Source organism: Hordeum vulgare, chromosome 1H (assembly GCF_904849725.1).
Source record: "Hordeum vulgare subsp. vulgare chromosome 1H, MorexV3_pseudomolecules_assembly, whole genome shotgun sequence".
Classification (NCBI taxonomy): Eukaryota; Viridiplantae; Streptophyta; class Magnoliopsida; order Poales; family Poaceae; genus Hordeum; species Hordeum vulgare.
In genome coordinates, this window is record NC_058518.1 from 46,012,862 (window position 1) to 46,028,894 (window position 16,033).

General features: G+C 46.5%; 2 protein-coding genes and 1 pseudogene across 2 annotated transcripts; all 3 read left to right on the top strand.

Annotated features, from left to right (window-relative positions):
• The first annotated feature begins 2,205 nt into the window (after nt 1-2,205).
• Nucleotides 2,206-7,452, top strand: LOC123413860 (prolycopene isomerase, chloroplastic). Its single transcript, XM_045106625.1, has 13 exons — nt 2,206-2,736; nt 3,501-3,707; nt 3,804-3,903; nt 4,096-4,178; nt 4,289-4,345; nt 4,421-4,573; nt 4,648-4,726; nt 4,977-5,125; nt 5,253-5,387; nt 5,509-5,622; nt 6,501-6,611; nt 6,723-6,831; nt 6,983-7,452. The coding sequence occupies exons 1-13, from the start codon at nt 2,329-2,331 to the stop codon at nt 7,054-7,056; spliced, it is 1,779 nt and encodes a 592-aa protein (XP_044962560.1). The 5' UTR covers nt 2,206-2,328; the 3' UTR covers nt 7,057-7,452.
• Nucleotides 7,453-10,329: 2,877 nt separating this feature from the next.
• LOC123414020 (ethylene-responsive transcription factor 3-like) lies at nt 10,330-10,737 on the top strand. The gene has a single exon (XM_045106635.1). The coding sequence runs from the start codon at nt 10,330-10,332 to the stop codon at nt 10,735-10,737; it is 408 nt and encodes a 135-aa protein (XP_044962570.1).
• A 1,269-nt stretch (nt 10,738-12,006) lies between these two features.
• Nucleotides 12,007-13,286, top strand: LOC123414181 (annotated as a pseudogene).
• The last annotated feature ends 2,747 nt before the right edge of the window (nt 13,287-16,033 follow it).

Consider the following 16,033-nt stretch of genomic DNA (forward strand, 5'->3'; position numbering starts at 1 on the left):
GAGGAATACCTTGTGTGCATCAAACGTCACAACGTAACTGGGTGACTATAAAGGTGTTCTACGGGTATCTCCGAAGGTGTTCGTTGAGTTAGTATGGATCAAGACTGGGATTTGTCACTCCGTGTGACGAAGAGGTATCTCGGGGCCCACTCGGTAATACAACATCACACACAAGCCTTGCAAGCAATGTGACTAAGTGTAAGTCACGGGATCTTGTATTACGGAACGAGTAAAGAGACTTGCCGGTAACGAGATTGAAATAGGTATGCGGATACCAACGATCAAATCTCGAGCAAGTAACATACCGAAGGACAAAGGGAGTGACATACGGGATTATATGAATCCTTGACACTGAGGTTCAACCGATAAGATCTTCGGAGAATATGTAGGATCCAATATGGGCATCCAGGTCCCGCTATTGGATATTGACCGAGGAGTACCTCGGGGCATGTCTACATAGTTCTCGAACCCGCAGGGTCTGCACACTTAAGGTTCGATGATGTTTCGGTATAGTTGAGTTATAGGTGTTGGTAACCGAAAGTTGTTCGTAGTCCCGGATGAGATCCAGGACGTCACGAGGATCTCCGGAATGGTTCGGAGGTAAAGATTAATATATAGGAAGTCTTGTTTTGGTCCCCGGAAAAGTTTCGGGCTCATCGGTAGTGTACCGGGAGTGCCAGGAGGGGTGCCGGGGACCATCGGGAGGGGTGTCACGCCCTAAGGGGTCTCATGGGCTATGGGAAGAGATAAACCAGCCCCTAGTGGGCTGTAATAAGTTCCCACTAAGGCCCATAAGGTTTGAGAAGAAGAAAACACAAGGTGGAAAGAGTTTCCAAGTGGGAAGGTGGAATCCTACTCACTAGGATTGGAGTAGGACTCCTCCACCTCCAATTTCGGCCAAACCTTGAGGTTTTGAGCCTGCCTCCTCCCCTCCCTCCCTTCTATATATAGTGGTGATTTAGGGCTGATTTGAGACAACTTTTTGCCACGTGCAACTTAGATCTAGACACCATAGTTCTTCCTCCAGATCGTATTTCTGCGAAGCTCGGGCGGAGCCCTGCAGGATTAGATCGTCACCACCACCGGAGCGCCGTCACGCTGCCGGAGAACTCTTCCAACTCTCCGTCCCCTCTTGCTGGATCAAGAAGGTGGAGATCGTCATCGAGCTGTACGTGTGCTGAACGCGGAGGTGCCGTCCGTTCGGCACTAGATCGGAACGGATCATGAGACGGATCGCGAGACGGTTCGTGGGACGGATCGCGGGACAGATCGTGGGACGGATCGCGGGATGGTTCGTGGGACGGTTCGTGAGGCGGTTCGAGGGACGTGAAGACGTTCCACTACATCAACCGCGTTTCTTAATGCTTTCTGCTGTGCGATCTACAAGAGTACGTAGATCCAAATCTCCTCTCGTAGATGAACATCATCATGATAGGTCTTCGTGTGCATAGGAAATTTTTTGTTTCCCATGCAACGTTCCCCAACAGCTTCTTCGACGGAGGGTAGGTGGAATAAGAAAGGAGAGAGAGGAGGGTGGAGGAGGAAGGGAGCGAAGGTGGCGACGGACGATAGACGGCGAGGGCAACGAAGGTGGGGCTGGTGAGGGCTGCGGCGGCTGCTCCCCTTCTCTCCCTCGTAGCTCCATAGAAGCACGAAGAAGGCAGTGGATAATGGGCCCCACCGAAGGCAAGTTAAGGGCTTAAGCAATAAATCTCATGGATAATTAAAAAAAGACAAAAAAAAGAAAAAATCAAAGCCTTGTCGGTTTAGTATTGTTATTACTTATTTATGTGATAAACATTCACAAAACAAATCTATTCTTTTACACATCTGAAATAAAAAAAATTCAAACTCGTACTCCCTTTGTCACAGTTTATAAGGCATGCACTTATACCTAGATCGTCAATTTGACTTATATAAAATATATTGATTAACATAAAAATTATATCATTAGAAAATAGAACATCTAAAGTTTCTAATGATATTTTTTTGTAATATATTTCCCTCATTAAGTTGATCAAATTGACGACCTAGATACATGTGCCGGACTTATAAACTGAAACGGAGGGAGTAAGTATCTAGTATCATGGTAGCACTTGGGAAAGCAAGGTGGCTGTCACTACCCTGGCCCACCGTCGGCGGCCGCCCGGGCCTGCCTCCTCATCCTCATCCCTCCACGCTTTCTTCGTCCCCTTCCCGCCGCGGAATCCACCCTTCTCCCTCCCCGCCAGATTCCCCGACCCCCCAAGCCGGCAAGGAAACAAATACCCACACAAAACTACGGGACCCAGCCGGCCGTTTTCCCCTCCGCCCCCACGCTCCGCCGCCATGCCGCCCCTCCTCTCGCCCCCCACGGCGCGGTGCCTCCACCACCGCTCCCCGCGCCTCCCGGCGCCCCCCGTCGGGCACTGCCCTTCCCGCCTCCGACCTCTCGTCGGCGGAGAGGCCCGCGGAGGCGGCAGGGGGAGACTGGCGGTGGTGTCGGAGAGGCAGGCGGCGGCGGTGGTTGAGAAGTCCCTGGGAGAGGGAGAGGGGGGCGACGGGGAGCGATACGACGCGATAGTGGTCGGGTCGGGGATCGGGGGCCTGGTGGCGGCCACGCAGCTGGCCGCGAAGGGGGCCCGCGTGCTGGTCCTCGAGAAGTACATCATCCCCGGGGGCAGCTCCGGGTACTACCGCCGCGACGGCTTCACCTTCGACGTCGGCTCCTCCGTCATGTTCGGCTTCTCCGACAAGGTATCATTTACGCCGATTACTGAACTGTTTGATTCGGTCCATTTTCAACACAAAATTTGTTATGAGTGCGACTTAGGTAGCTTCGCGGTTATGTTTCTGTCTCCGACCCGTGAATTTTGTTGATTTCGTGTGCGCTTCACTGTGCTGTGCGGCTGTGCCTAGTGATCACCAAGAGAAATGTTCGAGGGGTAAAGCGGTGTACTGCGAATTTTTGCTCTGCTGTGGTAAGGGTAGGCTGGGTATGAAGTATGAACTGTGAACTGAGAAGGGTTAGTTGTGATTTGCTTGATTGTTAAAATTAGCTTTTGCGGGCATCCAGTGCCTGAAGATGCCATGATTAGTATAGTTTGCATCGTGGCTGTTTTGCTTAAAGAGACAAACCTGATTTCGAGGTTGAGGGCTTAAGGCCATGTTACATACAGCATCAGAGGGGTCAGGTGACCACTGTGCAGCTTATTGACAATGAGCATGATCAAGTGCCAATGCCTGGATGCTCAGGGTGTGCACAGCATGTTCCATGCTATAGTATACCGTTGGTCAGTGCTGTACTTGTGTGCCTCTCATCAAAATGCTCACACCTTGTCTTACAACGTCGGGCTAGTGGCTGTGGATTTGTACCTTTCACATGTTTCTTGTTAGGAAATATTTATATTGCAGTCAAATTTCGTGCAACCATTCATGGCATTTTTATAAGATATTTTGTACAGAGTATTTTGTGTGTGTGGGTATATTAGGTAAGAAGTATGACATGTTTTGTCATTCAGGGAAACTTAAATTTGATAACGCAAGCACTAGAAGCAGTTGGATGTAAGATGGAAGTCATACCAGACCCTTCCACGGTTCATTTCCATCTACCTGGTGCTCTCTCCGTTCTTGTGCATAGGGAGTATGATGACTTCATCGAAGAGCTGGTTAGAAAATTCCCTCATGAAAAAGAAGGAATCCTAAAATTCTATGGCACATGTTGGAAGGTATCGCCTTTATTTTATCTACCTGTATTTGTTACCTTTGTGTTGCTATTGTTTTATGCAACCTTCACAACTTACATCTATGTCTCATATGAACAGATCTTCAATTCATTAAATTCTTTGGAACTAAAATCCTTGGAAGAACCTCTATACCTATTCGGGCAATTTTTTAAGAAGCCTTTGGAGTGCTTGACTCTCGGTATTAAAACTGCATCCATATATTCCTCAATGAGTTTTGCCCTTATTTTCTGTACAGTGAAATCATTTATAACAATTAGTTAACTGAAGTTGAAGTAATTGTAATCTCAAAAGCAATAGAAAAATAAATTCCTATGAGATACTATAAAATCAGATTGTTTGATATAATAAAATATATTATTCTTTGATGCAGCATACTATTTGCCACAGAATGCTGGGGATATTGCTCGCAAGTTCATAAAAGATCAGCAGTTGCTATCCTTCATAGATGCTGAGGTGTGAGATATTTGTGAGTTTACTCACTTGTTCAATTTTGCTTCCACACATACATTTTTTGTTCAACTTATGCTTATCTGGAGATTCACAGCAATTTATGTTTTTTGTAGTGTTTTATAGTGAGCACAGTCAATGCCTTGAAAACACCCATGATCAATGCGAGCATGGTAAGTTCGATGTTAATCTGTCAGACCTTTGTTTGAAAATCATTCAACTTCCAATTATCTAAGTCAACATGACAGGTATTGTGCGATAGGCACTTCGGAGGAATTAATTATCCAGTTGGTGGTGTTGGTGGTATTGCGGTGTCTTTGGCAAATGGCCTTGTTGAAAAGGGCAGTGCCATACGCTACAAGGCGAATGTGACCAATGTTATTCTTGAAAATGGGAAAGCTGTGAGTTCTTCTTACGTATTTCAAATGTCTGGAGTTTAGTTTTGGTTTGTGAGCTGAACATTTCATCACTATAGGTTGGAGTGAGGTTGTCAAATGGGAAGGAGTTATTTGCTAGAACAGTAATATCAAATGCCACGAGATGGGACACATTTGGTAATTCTGCGCATATTCTTTCATGGTCAAGCTAGAAACAGTATTTATTTCACTTTCATTTGTTACAATGTTCTTCATCTTCTGCAATTTTGCTGTAATTTTGTTCCTCATGTTTTGCAACCATCCAAAAGTGTATTTCTTGAGTTGGTAATTTGCTGTTATTACTCTGGCAGTGTGAACAGTTTTTTGATCATACTTAGTATGTACTCAGTTTCCTCCTTTAGGAGTTAACAAATACGTGAACTTACAGGAAAACTCGTGAAGGCTGAAGAGCTTCCAGAAGAGGAGAAAAACTTTCAGAAGAATTATGTTAAAGCGCCATCTTTTCTATCCATTCATCTGGGTGTCAAAGCTTCAGTTTTACCTGCTGGTACTGATTGCCACCATTTTGTACTGGAGGTATGCACTAGGTTGTATGCTACTGGGTATGTCATCATTGAGGGTTAGAGTCATTGTCACATTAGTGGTGAATTCGATATGAACATTTTTAATCTGTAATGAGTTTAATTGTGAGTGCAACTGGCAGGATGACTGGTCAAACTTGGAAAAGCCTTATGGAAGCATATTTTTAAGTATCCCTACAGTTCTTGATCCATCCTTGGCTCCTGAAGGGCATCACATTCTTCATATATTTACAACTGCAGGTATAGAAGATTGGGAGGTATGTCAGTGCTCTAGCTGAAATGTAGATTATGTAAAAAAATATGACAAACGAAGCCTTTTTGTATGAACATAAGTATTGACTGATGCCCATAATACTACTTTGCTTTAATCTTCGGCAGGGTCTATCTAGGAAGGATTATGAGCAGAAAAAGGAGCTTGTGGCAAATGAGATCATACAAAGACTTGAAAATAAGTTGTTTCCTGGTCTTCAAGACTCAATAGTCCTCAAGGAGGTATCTTCTTACAGACCAATGTTGGGAACACAGGGTTCTATAAGTATTTTCAATCATTTCATTTGGACTACATGTTTGAACTTGAAAGGGCTAGCTAGCAGTTCTCAAATTGACAAGGGAGCATGAGTAAGCCTGTAGTAGTTAGAGCGCAAACATGATTAGCTATTGATGATGTAGTACTTAGTATGATTATTGGAAAAGCTCATTGGAACATCCCATCTGGTGTACTTGTCATATTTTCTTGATTGTACTCTCAGCACCGGCCAGTCTACACAGTAAACGGCTATATTTCTAGGTTAGCGCCATTACCTCAGTCTCTATAATGAGCTCTAGTGAATAGTGGTCAATAAGTACACCGACAGGGATGCAATTTTGGGCTGTTTTAGCCAGCTGACGGTTCATAAAGTGATTTGCTCATTTGCATAAAGTGAACTACCAAAGAATATCTTCGCAAAAGAAACTTCCAGTGATATATAGGACTATAAGTAAATCATCAATTAAACAAAATGGGTCGTGGTCAGTCCACTTGCATCCCTACATAGAAAGCAACAAGTCCTTTACTTCTTTCAAATGATATAAACCACATCGAGTAGCAAATACTCAGGTATTAGAATCTTTTCTATGAGCCAAAACACAGTTAAGTTTTGAGTATTCAGCAGATTCTTTGTGTACCTTGTCAGCAAACTATATTGCGCATAATAGGCAACCATGCATCACCAACCAGTCAACTCGGTAGAACTTTAGCGGTCTTATTTTGCTTTCATTAGGTAGCTGCACATTCCTTTAAGGCTGTGCTGTGAACTTTAGTGGTCTTATTTTGGTTTCTGGTACCAGTATATTTTGTAACACAACATTCATTTAACATTTGGTTTTGCCAGGTAGGATCTCCAAAAACTCACCGCAGATTTCTTGCCCGAAATGACGGTACATATGGACCCATGCCACGGGGTAAACCCAAGGGTTTGTTGGCAATGCCTTTCAATACCACTGTAAGTTACTTAAATAGTTGATACAGATTTGAAGATCAAGTTTTTTGGTTAACCTAAAGCTCTAAGTGACGCAAGATTACTAGAACTGAAGTTATATTATCTGATTTACAGTCAATAGATGGACTTTACTGCGTGGGAGACAGCTGTTTTCCTGGGCAAGGAGTGATTGCTGTGGCGTTTTCAGGGGTTATGTGTGCTCATCGTGTCGCAGCAGACATAGGTAAATACCAAGCCCAGTTCCCACTATCTCTTAGCAGATGTTATTTTATCAAAAGAAGGGTTTCTAGCATGTATGATTATGGGTGTCAGGAAGTAGAGATCGACCATTGTGGAACGATGTGATATTTTTGGCTGGTTTGCTCTTTTCGCAGATCTTGAACAAAGGTCTCCTATTCTAGACACGGGCCTTCTCGGTGTCCTCAGATGGTTGAGAACGCTCGCATGAAATTATGTCAGACAGAGACCTAGAGCAGGTCTTATTGTTCACGCAGAAGAAACGGCGGCAGCCTCGCAGATGTCAGGGTGTCCACATGACCGGTCGGGTGTTGACCCACCTATACAATGATCCAGCAGCAGGCTTAATGTAGCCATTTTTGTTGCCGCCTGGTGTATACGCAAAGTTGGATTTCAAGGATGTTTTCCTGAAACCCTCAAATGATAAGAGAATATGCTGATGGTGATCTGTAACTTGAGAGAACCGGGGATCTGGTTTCCTGATCATTTATATGCTCGTGTCTCTGAGAGACTACTCAGCACAGAGTTGTATATGTTGTAAGAAACAAAGGCCGATCTGTGCCACGCTGTAATTTTCGGAAGATGAAGCAGCTCATATATTATGGCATTTTTTTTTCATGTGATTCTGAAGAATGCACTTTGTTTCATGACGAAAGAGAGCCCGTGCAAGCCCATGGAGGAGCCACAATGCCAAAACGCTACTACTCCAACCGTCCGAAAATACTTGTAGTTCATGTATCGAGCATTTGTCGCTCAAACGGATGGAAATACATCTTGAAACAAGTATTTTTGGAGATAGTACTCGCTCCGTCCAAAAATACTTGTCATAGAAATGGATAGAAATAGATGTTTCTAGATGTACTTTAGTTTTAGATACATGCATTTTTGTTCATTTATGTGATAAGTAATTCCGAACGGAGGAAGTATTACATTACATTCCCTTTGTTTGAAAATACTTGAAGTTCTAGGTTTGTCTTAAGTCAAACTTCTTCAACTTTGACCAAGTTTGTATAAAAGATATAACATTTACACCACCAAATTAGGAATAAGATATTTTCTTAACATATATTTTCGTGTTATATGTATTTGATGACGCAGAGATCAACAACTTTTTTTTTATGAAGTTGGCCAAAAGAAATGGAAAAGGTTTGGCATCACCTGAGTAATAACGATGTGTGATCAGATCAGGATGGCTCGCAAGTAACCTATCACATAGTTTAGGTTTTGCCAGCAGTTGTTGCAATCTTCCCCATTGCAATAACTGGTTTGTTGCAAGATCTGGATGTGGATCCTTGAAGAGAAGTTGCCTCCCGTGTTCCTCTCGAGCTCCTAGTCGAGCAGGCGCCTCCTTACGCTGCTCCGCGGCACTCGCCATGGGCAAACAAGCCAACTAGGCCAACAACATATGTGTTTAGTGCATACATAAGCCAAATTTGAACATGAGCTTGTTAGCCGAGCTAAATCATTATCTTAACGAGCTATAACGAGTCGAGCCGAGCCGACCTGACTTGACTTGAATTCCACCCCATAGTTCAAAAGTTAAATCATTTGAAAATACCAAATCTACAAAAAAAAACACAAATAAACCTACTCTTTTCTACTCATCTCTACGGGGATTGCAAGAGGTGACTGGTGAGAATGAGCTAGGGCAACTGCATAGCGCATATCGCTCGTGTACACAGAGTACGCACGCACGTTGCGCCATAAGAAAAGCCAACCAAATCAATCTTCCCTCTTGCAGATGATGAACGGGATCACGCCGAAATTGCGGCGGCGACGAGGTGCCGCTCCGCACCTGGACGGCGGCATCGTCTCTGAGATCCTGTACCGGCTGCCCACCAAGGACGCCTACCGCCTCGCCGCCGTCTGCCGGAGGTGGCACGCCGTGCTCTCCCAGCCCATGTTCCTCAGCCGCCATCTCCTCCCGCGGCCGCTGCCGCTCCCGAGCGCCCGCCCGTATGCGCTCGTCGTCCAGCCGCGCCGCGACGACTGCCACCGCTTCACCCACCTGACCCTCGTCGCCTTCGAGCACACGGCCAAGGACCGCGCCCCGCAGCCCTGCCTCCTCGACACGGCCAACGACGATGCGGTCTTCCGACTTCTCTACTCCGCCGGCGCGGACGATCCTGCTCCTGCCATCGAGATGACTGAAGAAGCCCCGGCCGTGGACGATGCGCCGGCGCTGCCGTCGGGAGAAGAGGGAGTGGAAGACTACGTCGTCTTCTTCGAGCGCACCGTCCCCATGCTCGGCGTCGCCATCGTGGCGTCCCACGGCCGGATGCTGCTGGGACGCGACGGGGTTCGCTACTACGTGTGCGACCCGGCCGCAAACCGCTGGCTCTCGCTCCCGCCGTCCACCGCCGCGCTGGCCTTTGTCACCAGACCCGGCTTCCACTACGACGACGCGAACGCCGCCGGGCCGCTTGCCTTCACCGTCGTTGTCCTCGCCTGGCGCGGGCACGAATGCATGCTCGTGGAGACCTTCAGGTCCGCAACCGGCAAGTGGGAAACAAGGGAGCTCATCACGAGCGCGGCTGTGGCTGTCACCATGTCCCCCGGCGCCGTGTCCCCCGGCATTCACGCCGGCGCGTCTTTCTACTGGCTGAGCTTGAGCGGAGGCCACATCCTCCGCTACGACATCTCTCGCGGACGCGCCTCGGTGGTGCGCGAGCCGCCGGACCCGGACTGGTCCAAGGGTAGGGCGGGGCGGTCGCTGGGGTCCGTCGGTGGCCGGCTCCGGCTATGCGCGTTTGACATCCGCGCACGGAATAGCAAGCATCCGTGGGATGACATGGAGGGCGTGCTTGGCGCGTGGGTGATGGAAGACGACGACCCCGTGCCAACGGCCCCGCCGCCCTGGGTGCGCATCGACGAGACGGTGGTGTGGAACAAGTGGATGCATCACACCGACACGACGTTGCAGCACGCCCACGGGGCTGCGGTGGACTACGCCGGCGCGTGCGGCGAGTTCGTCATGGTGGAGAAGCACCGTCGCCTCAACCGGGTCGACCTCGAGAGCGGAGACATGGTGGACCTCGCCGGCCTCCAAATTGGCAATCGACAACTCCGTGAGCTCTACCGCCGGTTCCATGTGTTCCCTTTCTTCAAGTGAAAGGCTCCACACTTTAGTAAGTTCAAACCTGCATTGGTTCGCCTTTGATTTGCTTCCTATTTAGTATAATTCATTTTGGTTACTAGCGGATGGGAAATCTGAAATGATGTAATGTTGTTTATCAGTAAGTAAGAGCATCACCAATACACGCGTCAAATAAAAAAGCATGCGAAAAACGGGGCTTTTAGCGGACGTGGAAAAAGTGACGCGCAAAAAGAAAAAAATACCGGGCGTGCGGCAGTTTTGGCGCGTGACGACTCACACGTGCTATAAAATCCAACGTCACTCCATCGCTCTGCCTCGCCACACGCCCTCTCCGCTGCTCTTCCTCACCATGCTTCTTCTTTATCGCCTCACCGCTGCCACGCCACCATGCCACCACGTCGTCGGAAAAGTTCGGGCTACCGTGGTGTCCGCACACGCCCCTCCGACGTTTTCTACGTCGAGATCCGCTCCGGTGAGACGCGCCTCACCCTCGACACGTTCGACACCGCCGAACAGGCCGCCCGCGTGTACGACGCGGCGGCGTGGCGCCTCCGACGTCCTCATAGGAAGGTGAACTTCCCCGAGGTGGCGACGCGGGAGCGGGCGCAGGAGCTCGCGCCTCCCCCGCGAGTTATCACCAACGAGGACCGTCGCCAGAACATGAGGCGGGAGCGCGGCCCCAGCATCGCTGAGATGAACGAGGGGGCCATGGTGGTGTGGCGCCAACACTTCTCGGAGGACGTCGTTAACGAGCGTGAATTCTATGCGCAGAGTGCCGAGAGGACGGCGAAGTGAGCCGGCTATCGCGAGGACAGGCGTACGCGGAAGGAGGCCACACTCTTCAACATCGAGCTCAAAGAAGGGTCGACCTGGGACGAAGACGATGAGCGGTGGAATGACACATTCGTTACGACGTGGGAGTCGGAGGAGGACGACGAGGAGTAGTTAGCCGCCGGCTCTTCTATCGTTTGTGTGAACTTGTTTATCATGAACTTGTTTGTGGTTTTAATCTTGTTTGTGCGAACTTTGCCGATCATCTTGTATGTGTTGTTTCTGCACCGGTGGCATAAAACGCTCGATTTTACATCGCGTGCTGAAGTGGCACGCAGGCGCGTTAAAAATTTAGAGCGTCCAATGAAGCAACCGACTACTCGCGCATAAAAACGATAACTGTGCTTGCTGTAAAAAAATTTTACGCATCACGACTACGCGTGTTTGTTGGAGATGCTCTAAAGCCATGTGATAGTAAAATACAGGTATTTCATACATCAATGGCTCATACTATTATGTAAGCACATCAATTTGACTCTAGATGACGCTGCAGAGTAGTGGGTCCAAAGAAGCCACGCTGAGCTATTACTGAAAGCAGAGTAGTAGGTCCAAAGAAGGTCTATAACGAGACTGACTTCAAGTTTACAAAGAGCAAGAATACAAATAATGATTCCAAAGGTACACAAAATATCGAAAATAGTGTAACCATTGACAACGAGCAATTAACCATGAAAAACAAATTCAGACTAACATAGATGTTATGCAGAGCAAGAAGGCAAAACCATTTGAGCAAATGAACCAAGGGCATATCACTAGGTTAGTTGAGTACAAATAAACCTTTTGAAACTAATTTTCAGCAACCAGGTCTGTGTTGTTGTACACTTGTACTCATGCGTATGCAGAGCTATGGACAATACATCGAGGATAACATGCACTGTTCTTACATACTATATTTGAGTGAATTGCAAGAAACTACCACGTTTGGGGCTTCGTTTGCGTAAAACTACGAGATCTCTAATTATTTGCAACAAGCACCACGGTTTCAGTAAACTTTTTGCAAGTAGCATCGATAGATTGATTTGCAGCATTTGATTGTGTTTCTGTTAGCTCGGGTCCAAAATAGGTGACGTGTCCTAACGGCCGTGCGGACAGTACCGTTTGTTCAAAACAACGCGGTCGGCTTGAGTCGGACGGATTGACCGCGTCAACCACTCTTTCTCGCTCGCCCTCTTTTCTCTCTTGCACTCGCAAGCTCCCTCCTACTCCTCTCCTGTTCGCTCTCCGCCGCCCGCCATGGTGTCATGGAGTGACGGCGAGAGTAGTGAGTCCTCCGCCCCGCAACACATCTTGTCCTCTGATTCCCCTATCAAGGTGAGTGCGTTGGACTCTTTATCGATTTATGGTTTCCATTTGGGAATTTTGGATTTAGGGTTTGCATGGCTTTGACTCGATTTGAACAATTTTTTTTGGGTTTTCCAGATCCCAACTACAATAGATGACCCGTACTTCGATGGTGTTGCTGAGGATTTCAATGTGATGTGCGAGCATGGGAATCAAGGGAAGAAATGTGTAGCATTTGAGGGGATAAGTATTGGGAGGAGGTTCATTTCTTGTGCCACTGAAGTAAGTTTGCAAATTAGTTGGAATGTATGAGTCGTAGCTCTCATGTGCAGCATTGTAAAACTGTTCTAGGGTTAACTATTGGTTGCTTATAGTCACTGTTTATTTTCATATTTTCTGTTCACTTCTTAGGTACACTACATCTTTAAATTAATATTTAGGTGAATCTTTAACTTAAATGACTGTGTAACTTAGCTGAATTTGTAAGTTAATGAAATCTTTTACTTAACTGAACCTGTAACTTAACTATCTCTCTAACTTATGACTGGATCCTTGAACCGTTTTTTTGTATTTCAGGGAGTTAATAACCGCGGATTACTGCAGTGGGTTGATGATTAGTGGCCAGAGCATCTATAGAATGCTCTACACAAAGTGTGGCTTATGTATGAGGATAGCAAGCATGATAATAGGATTGCATGCATGAAACATTCATCTACTGTCCACAATCTCACAGAAGTGAAAAACAAGTTGCAGGAGTCTTATTAGAAGCTTGTGGAATATGTGAACAACCTCCTTCATTTCTAGGATAACCTTCCATAGGAAAATCACTAGAAGGATGTTGAGAACATTACAATCAGTGTGGACAACAACATGGGAAATATGAATGAACAACTTGTTGCAAAGGATACTGAATCACTAAATTGAAGGTTGTTATTAACCAATTGAAGTTCATTCATGTTGCTCAAGGCAATGTCATTAGGAATTTTAAATTAAATCATCTTAAAGAGAAGGAAAAGATGAGCTCTCACAACATGACTTTGAAGTTTTGCTTTGCTGATCTGAAGAAAGAGAAGGAGAAGTTGGATGGTTGCATTGCTGAGCTGATGAAAGACAAGGAGAAGTTGAGCATTGAGAAGAATACTCTGGAGTGCTGCATTGTTGACCTGAAGAAAGGAGGTGAAAATAACAAGAGAAAGTTGAAGGAGACCAAGGGTATTTGTGATGAAGAATAAATTGTGATGTGATCTTACCATGTGGGTCCTTGTCTTTAGTTACAAGCTTTGAACTATGGCTTGCAATGTGTTATCTTTGAATCTCGCAAACAAGTTACTTTTGTAGCATTGAACCATGGCTTGTATGTCGTTTGGTGGATCCTTTAATTAAGGTCAATTGTTAGTGATGAAACTGGGATGAATTGTGTGTGATGAAATTATTGCTTTGTGATTATTGCACCCTAAATGACCATGTTGTTGCATTTAGGGTTTGGTCGACGACGAGGCATCCTAAATGACCATGTTGTTGCATTTAGGGCCTGGATGATGCCTAGGCACCCTAAATGTCCATCTTGTTGCATTTAGGGTTTGGTCGAGGCCGAGACACCCTAAATGACCATGTGGTTGCATTTAGGATTTGGTCGACGCCGAGGCACCCTAAATGATCATGTTGTTGCATTTAGGGTTTGGTCAACGCCGAGGCACCCTAAATGACCAACTATCATAACAAGAAGAGCATCATCACAATAACTATGATCAACATCATAACAAGAAGAGCATCATCACAACAACTATGACCAACATCATAACAAGAAGAGCGTCATCACAACAACTATGATCAGCATCATAACAAGAAGAGCATCATCATAATAAGAATAACATCATCATAGCAATAACAACTCCAACAAAACAAGAATAGCATCAACAAGATCATCATCATAATAAGATATCATAGTATACATCACAACCCCATGCATCAAAGTCTTCATCGTAACCATATTTAGTTAACTTACATTGTGCCATCACAAACTATCCATAATAGGCAAAATTAACAAGGTTTCAACATCACAAACTCACAACTGGCTTCGACATCAACACCATTGAAAGGACGTGAATGTCGCCTAGAGGGGGGGGGGGGGTGAACAGGCGCTTTAAAATAATTATGGTTTAGACTTGAACAAATGCGGATAAAACTAACGTTTAATTACTCAAGGACAAACCTAAAACAACTAGGCGCACCTATGTGCATCAACAACTTATGCTAAGGAAGATAAACAACTAAGTGATAGCGAGATATATAATAAGAAACAATATGGCTATCACAAAGTAAAGTGCACAAGTAAAGGGCTCGGGTAAGAGATAACCGAGGCACACAGAGACGACGATGTATCCCGGAGTTCACACCCTTGTTCGTGCTAATCTCCGTTTGGAGCGGTGTGGAGGCAGATTGCTCCCCAAAATCCACTAGGGCCACCGTAATCTCCTCACACCCTCGCAGAATGCAAGATGTTGTGATTCCACTAAGGGACCCTTGATGGAGATCACCGAACCCGTACAAATGGCAACCCTTGGGGGCTGTCATCGAACCCGTCACTTTGGCAACCCTTGGGTCAGTCACCGGTACACGTACAGATTGCTCGGGGCGATCTCCACAACCTAATTGGAGACCCCGATGCTTGCGCAGAGCTTTACATCATGATGATTGAGCTCTGAGGCACCACCAAGCTTCTAGGACGCCAAAGCACCCAAGAAGAAAAAGCTCTAGGGTACCAAGCACCCAAGAGTAATAAGCTTCTCAAACTTCACTTCCACGTTTCACCGTGAAGAACTCAAATCAATGCAACTAATGCAATGGTAAGAACACACAAAGTGGTCAAGTCCTTCGCACTCAAATTCCTACACAGCAACAAAAGCTATGGAGGAATATGAGAGGAAGAACAAGGAGCTCACAAAGAACTCCAATATCTAGATCCAAGGGGTTCCCCTCACGCAAAGGAGAAAGTGATTGGTGGAAACATATATCTAGATCTCCTCTCTTTTCCCTTAATAACTAGCAAGAATCAGTTGCATGATTGAGAGTTAGCAAGCTCGAGGTAGGTAAAAATTGGGGGAAGAACATGAGCTTAAAAAGATAGGGACCAACGGGAAAGAAGACTCCCTTTTATAGGTCCCCACGAATCTGCCCATTATGTGCACAATAACACAGGAGCGGTACAACCGCTATACGTACTGGTACAACCGGAAAACACGTGTACCCTGGAGAAACCCTATCGAGCGGTACAACCAGTGACGCGGGCGGTAGTACCGGTTGAAACGAGTAGCTGGAACAACCTCTCCAACACCGCTCAACAGCCGTTTTAAAACAGAGAAGAGTCACCCCGAGCAATAGTCGAGACAATAGTTGCACCGGTGCAACCGCTAGGACCAAGCATGGGTGGTGGCTAAGTCCCAAGGGGTACAACCGCTACGGAGACCGGTAGTACCACTCGAAACGAGTTGACTGGAACAACCAGGCGACCATCACCCAAGAACCGCACCACGACAGAGCCTAGTTGGGTGGTACAACCGCTCGGAGGCAGTGATACAACCGCTGACATGAACCTGAAAGCAGCAACCCCATGGAGTAACCCCTTGGGGTGGTAGTTGCATCGGACGTACCGACCAAGCGGTGCAACCGCTCGGACAAGTAGTAGAGCCATATCAAGAAAACAGGTAAGACAAGAACTACCATAACTTCTGCAAATAAGCTTTGAATTGAGCAAACTCAAGCTTGTTAGATTTAGCACGGCAAGAGCTATCCAACAACGAGCGCCAGACCCGTGATGTGCCTCCCCTCTCTCTTCCCCACGATCGAGATGACTCCCATGAGCAAGCAAAACCCAAGCCGGTCTCTCCCAACGGCCACCACATTCGTTCCCGAAGGCACCCGTGAGCAGAGCTCACGGTGCACCATGACCCCGCTACTTAAGCCTCCCCGAGCTCTCCTT

Excerpts from the sequence above, each read along its gene's own strand:
- LOC123413860 (XM_045106625.1), top strand. The coding sequence starts at position 2,329 with ATGCCGCCCCTCCTCTCGCCCCCCACGGCGCGGTGCCTCCACCACCGC. Across the intron at positions 3,904-4,095 it reads TTTGGAGTGCTTGACTCTCG|CATACTATTTGCCACAGAAT; the intron begins GTATTAAAACTG and ends TCTTTGATGCAG. Across the intron at positions 5,126-5,252 it reads GCCACCATTTTGTACTGGAG|GATGACTGGTCAAACTTGGA; the intron begins GTATGCACTAGG and ends TGCAACTGGCAG.
- LOC123414020 (XM_045106635.1), top strand. The coding sequence starts at position 10,330 with ATGCCACCACGTCGTCGGAAAAGTTCGGGCTACCGTGGTGTCCGCACA.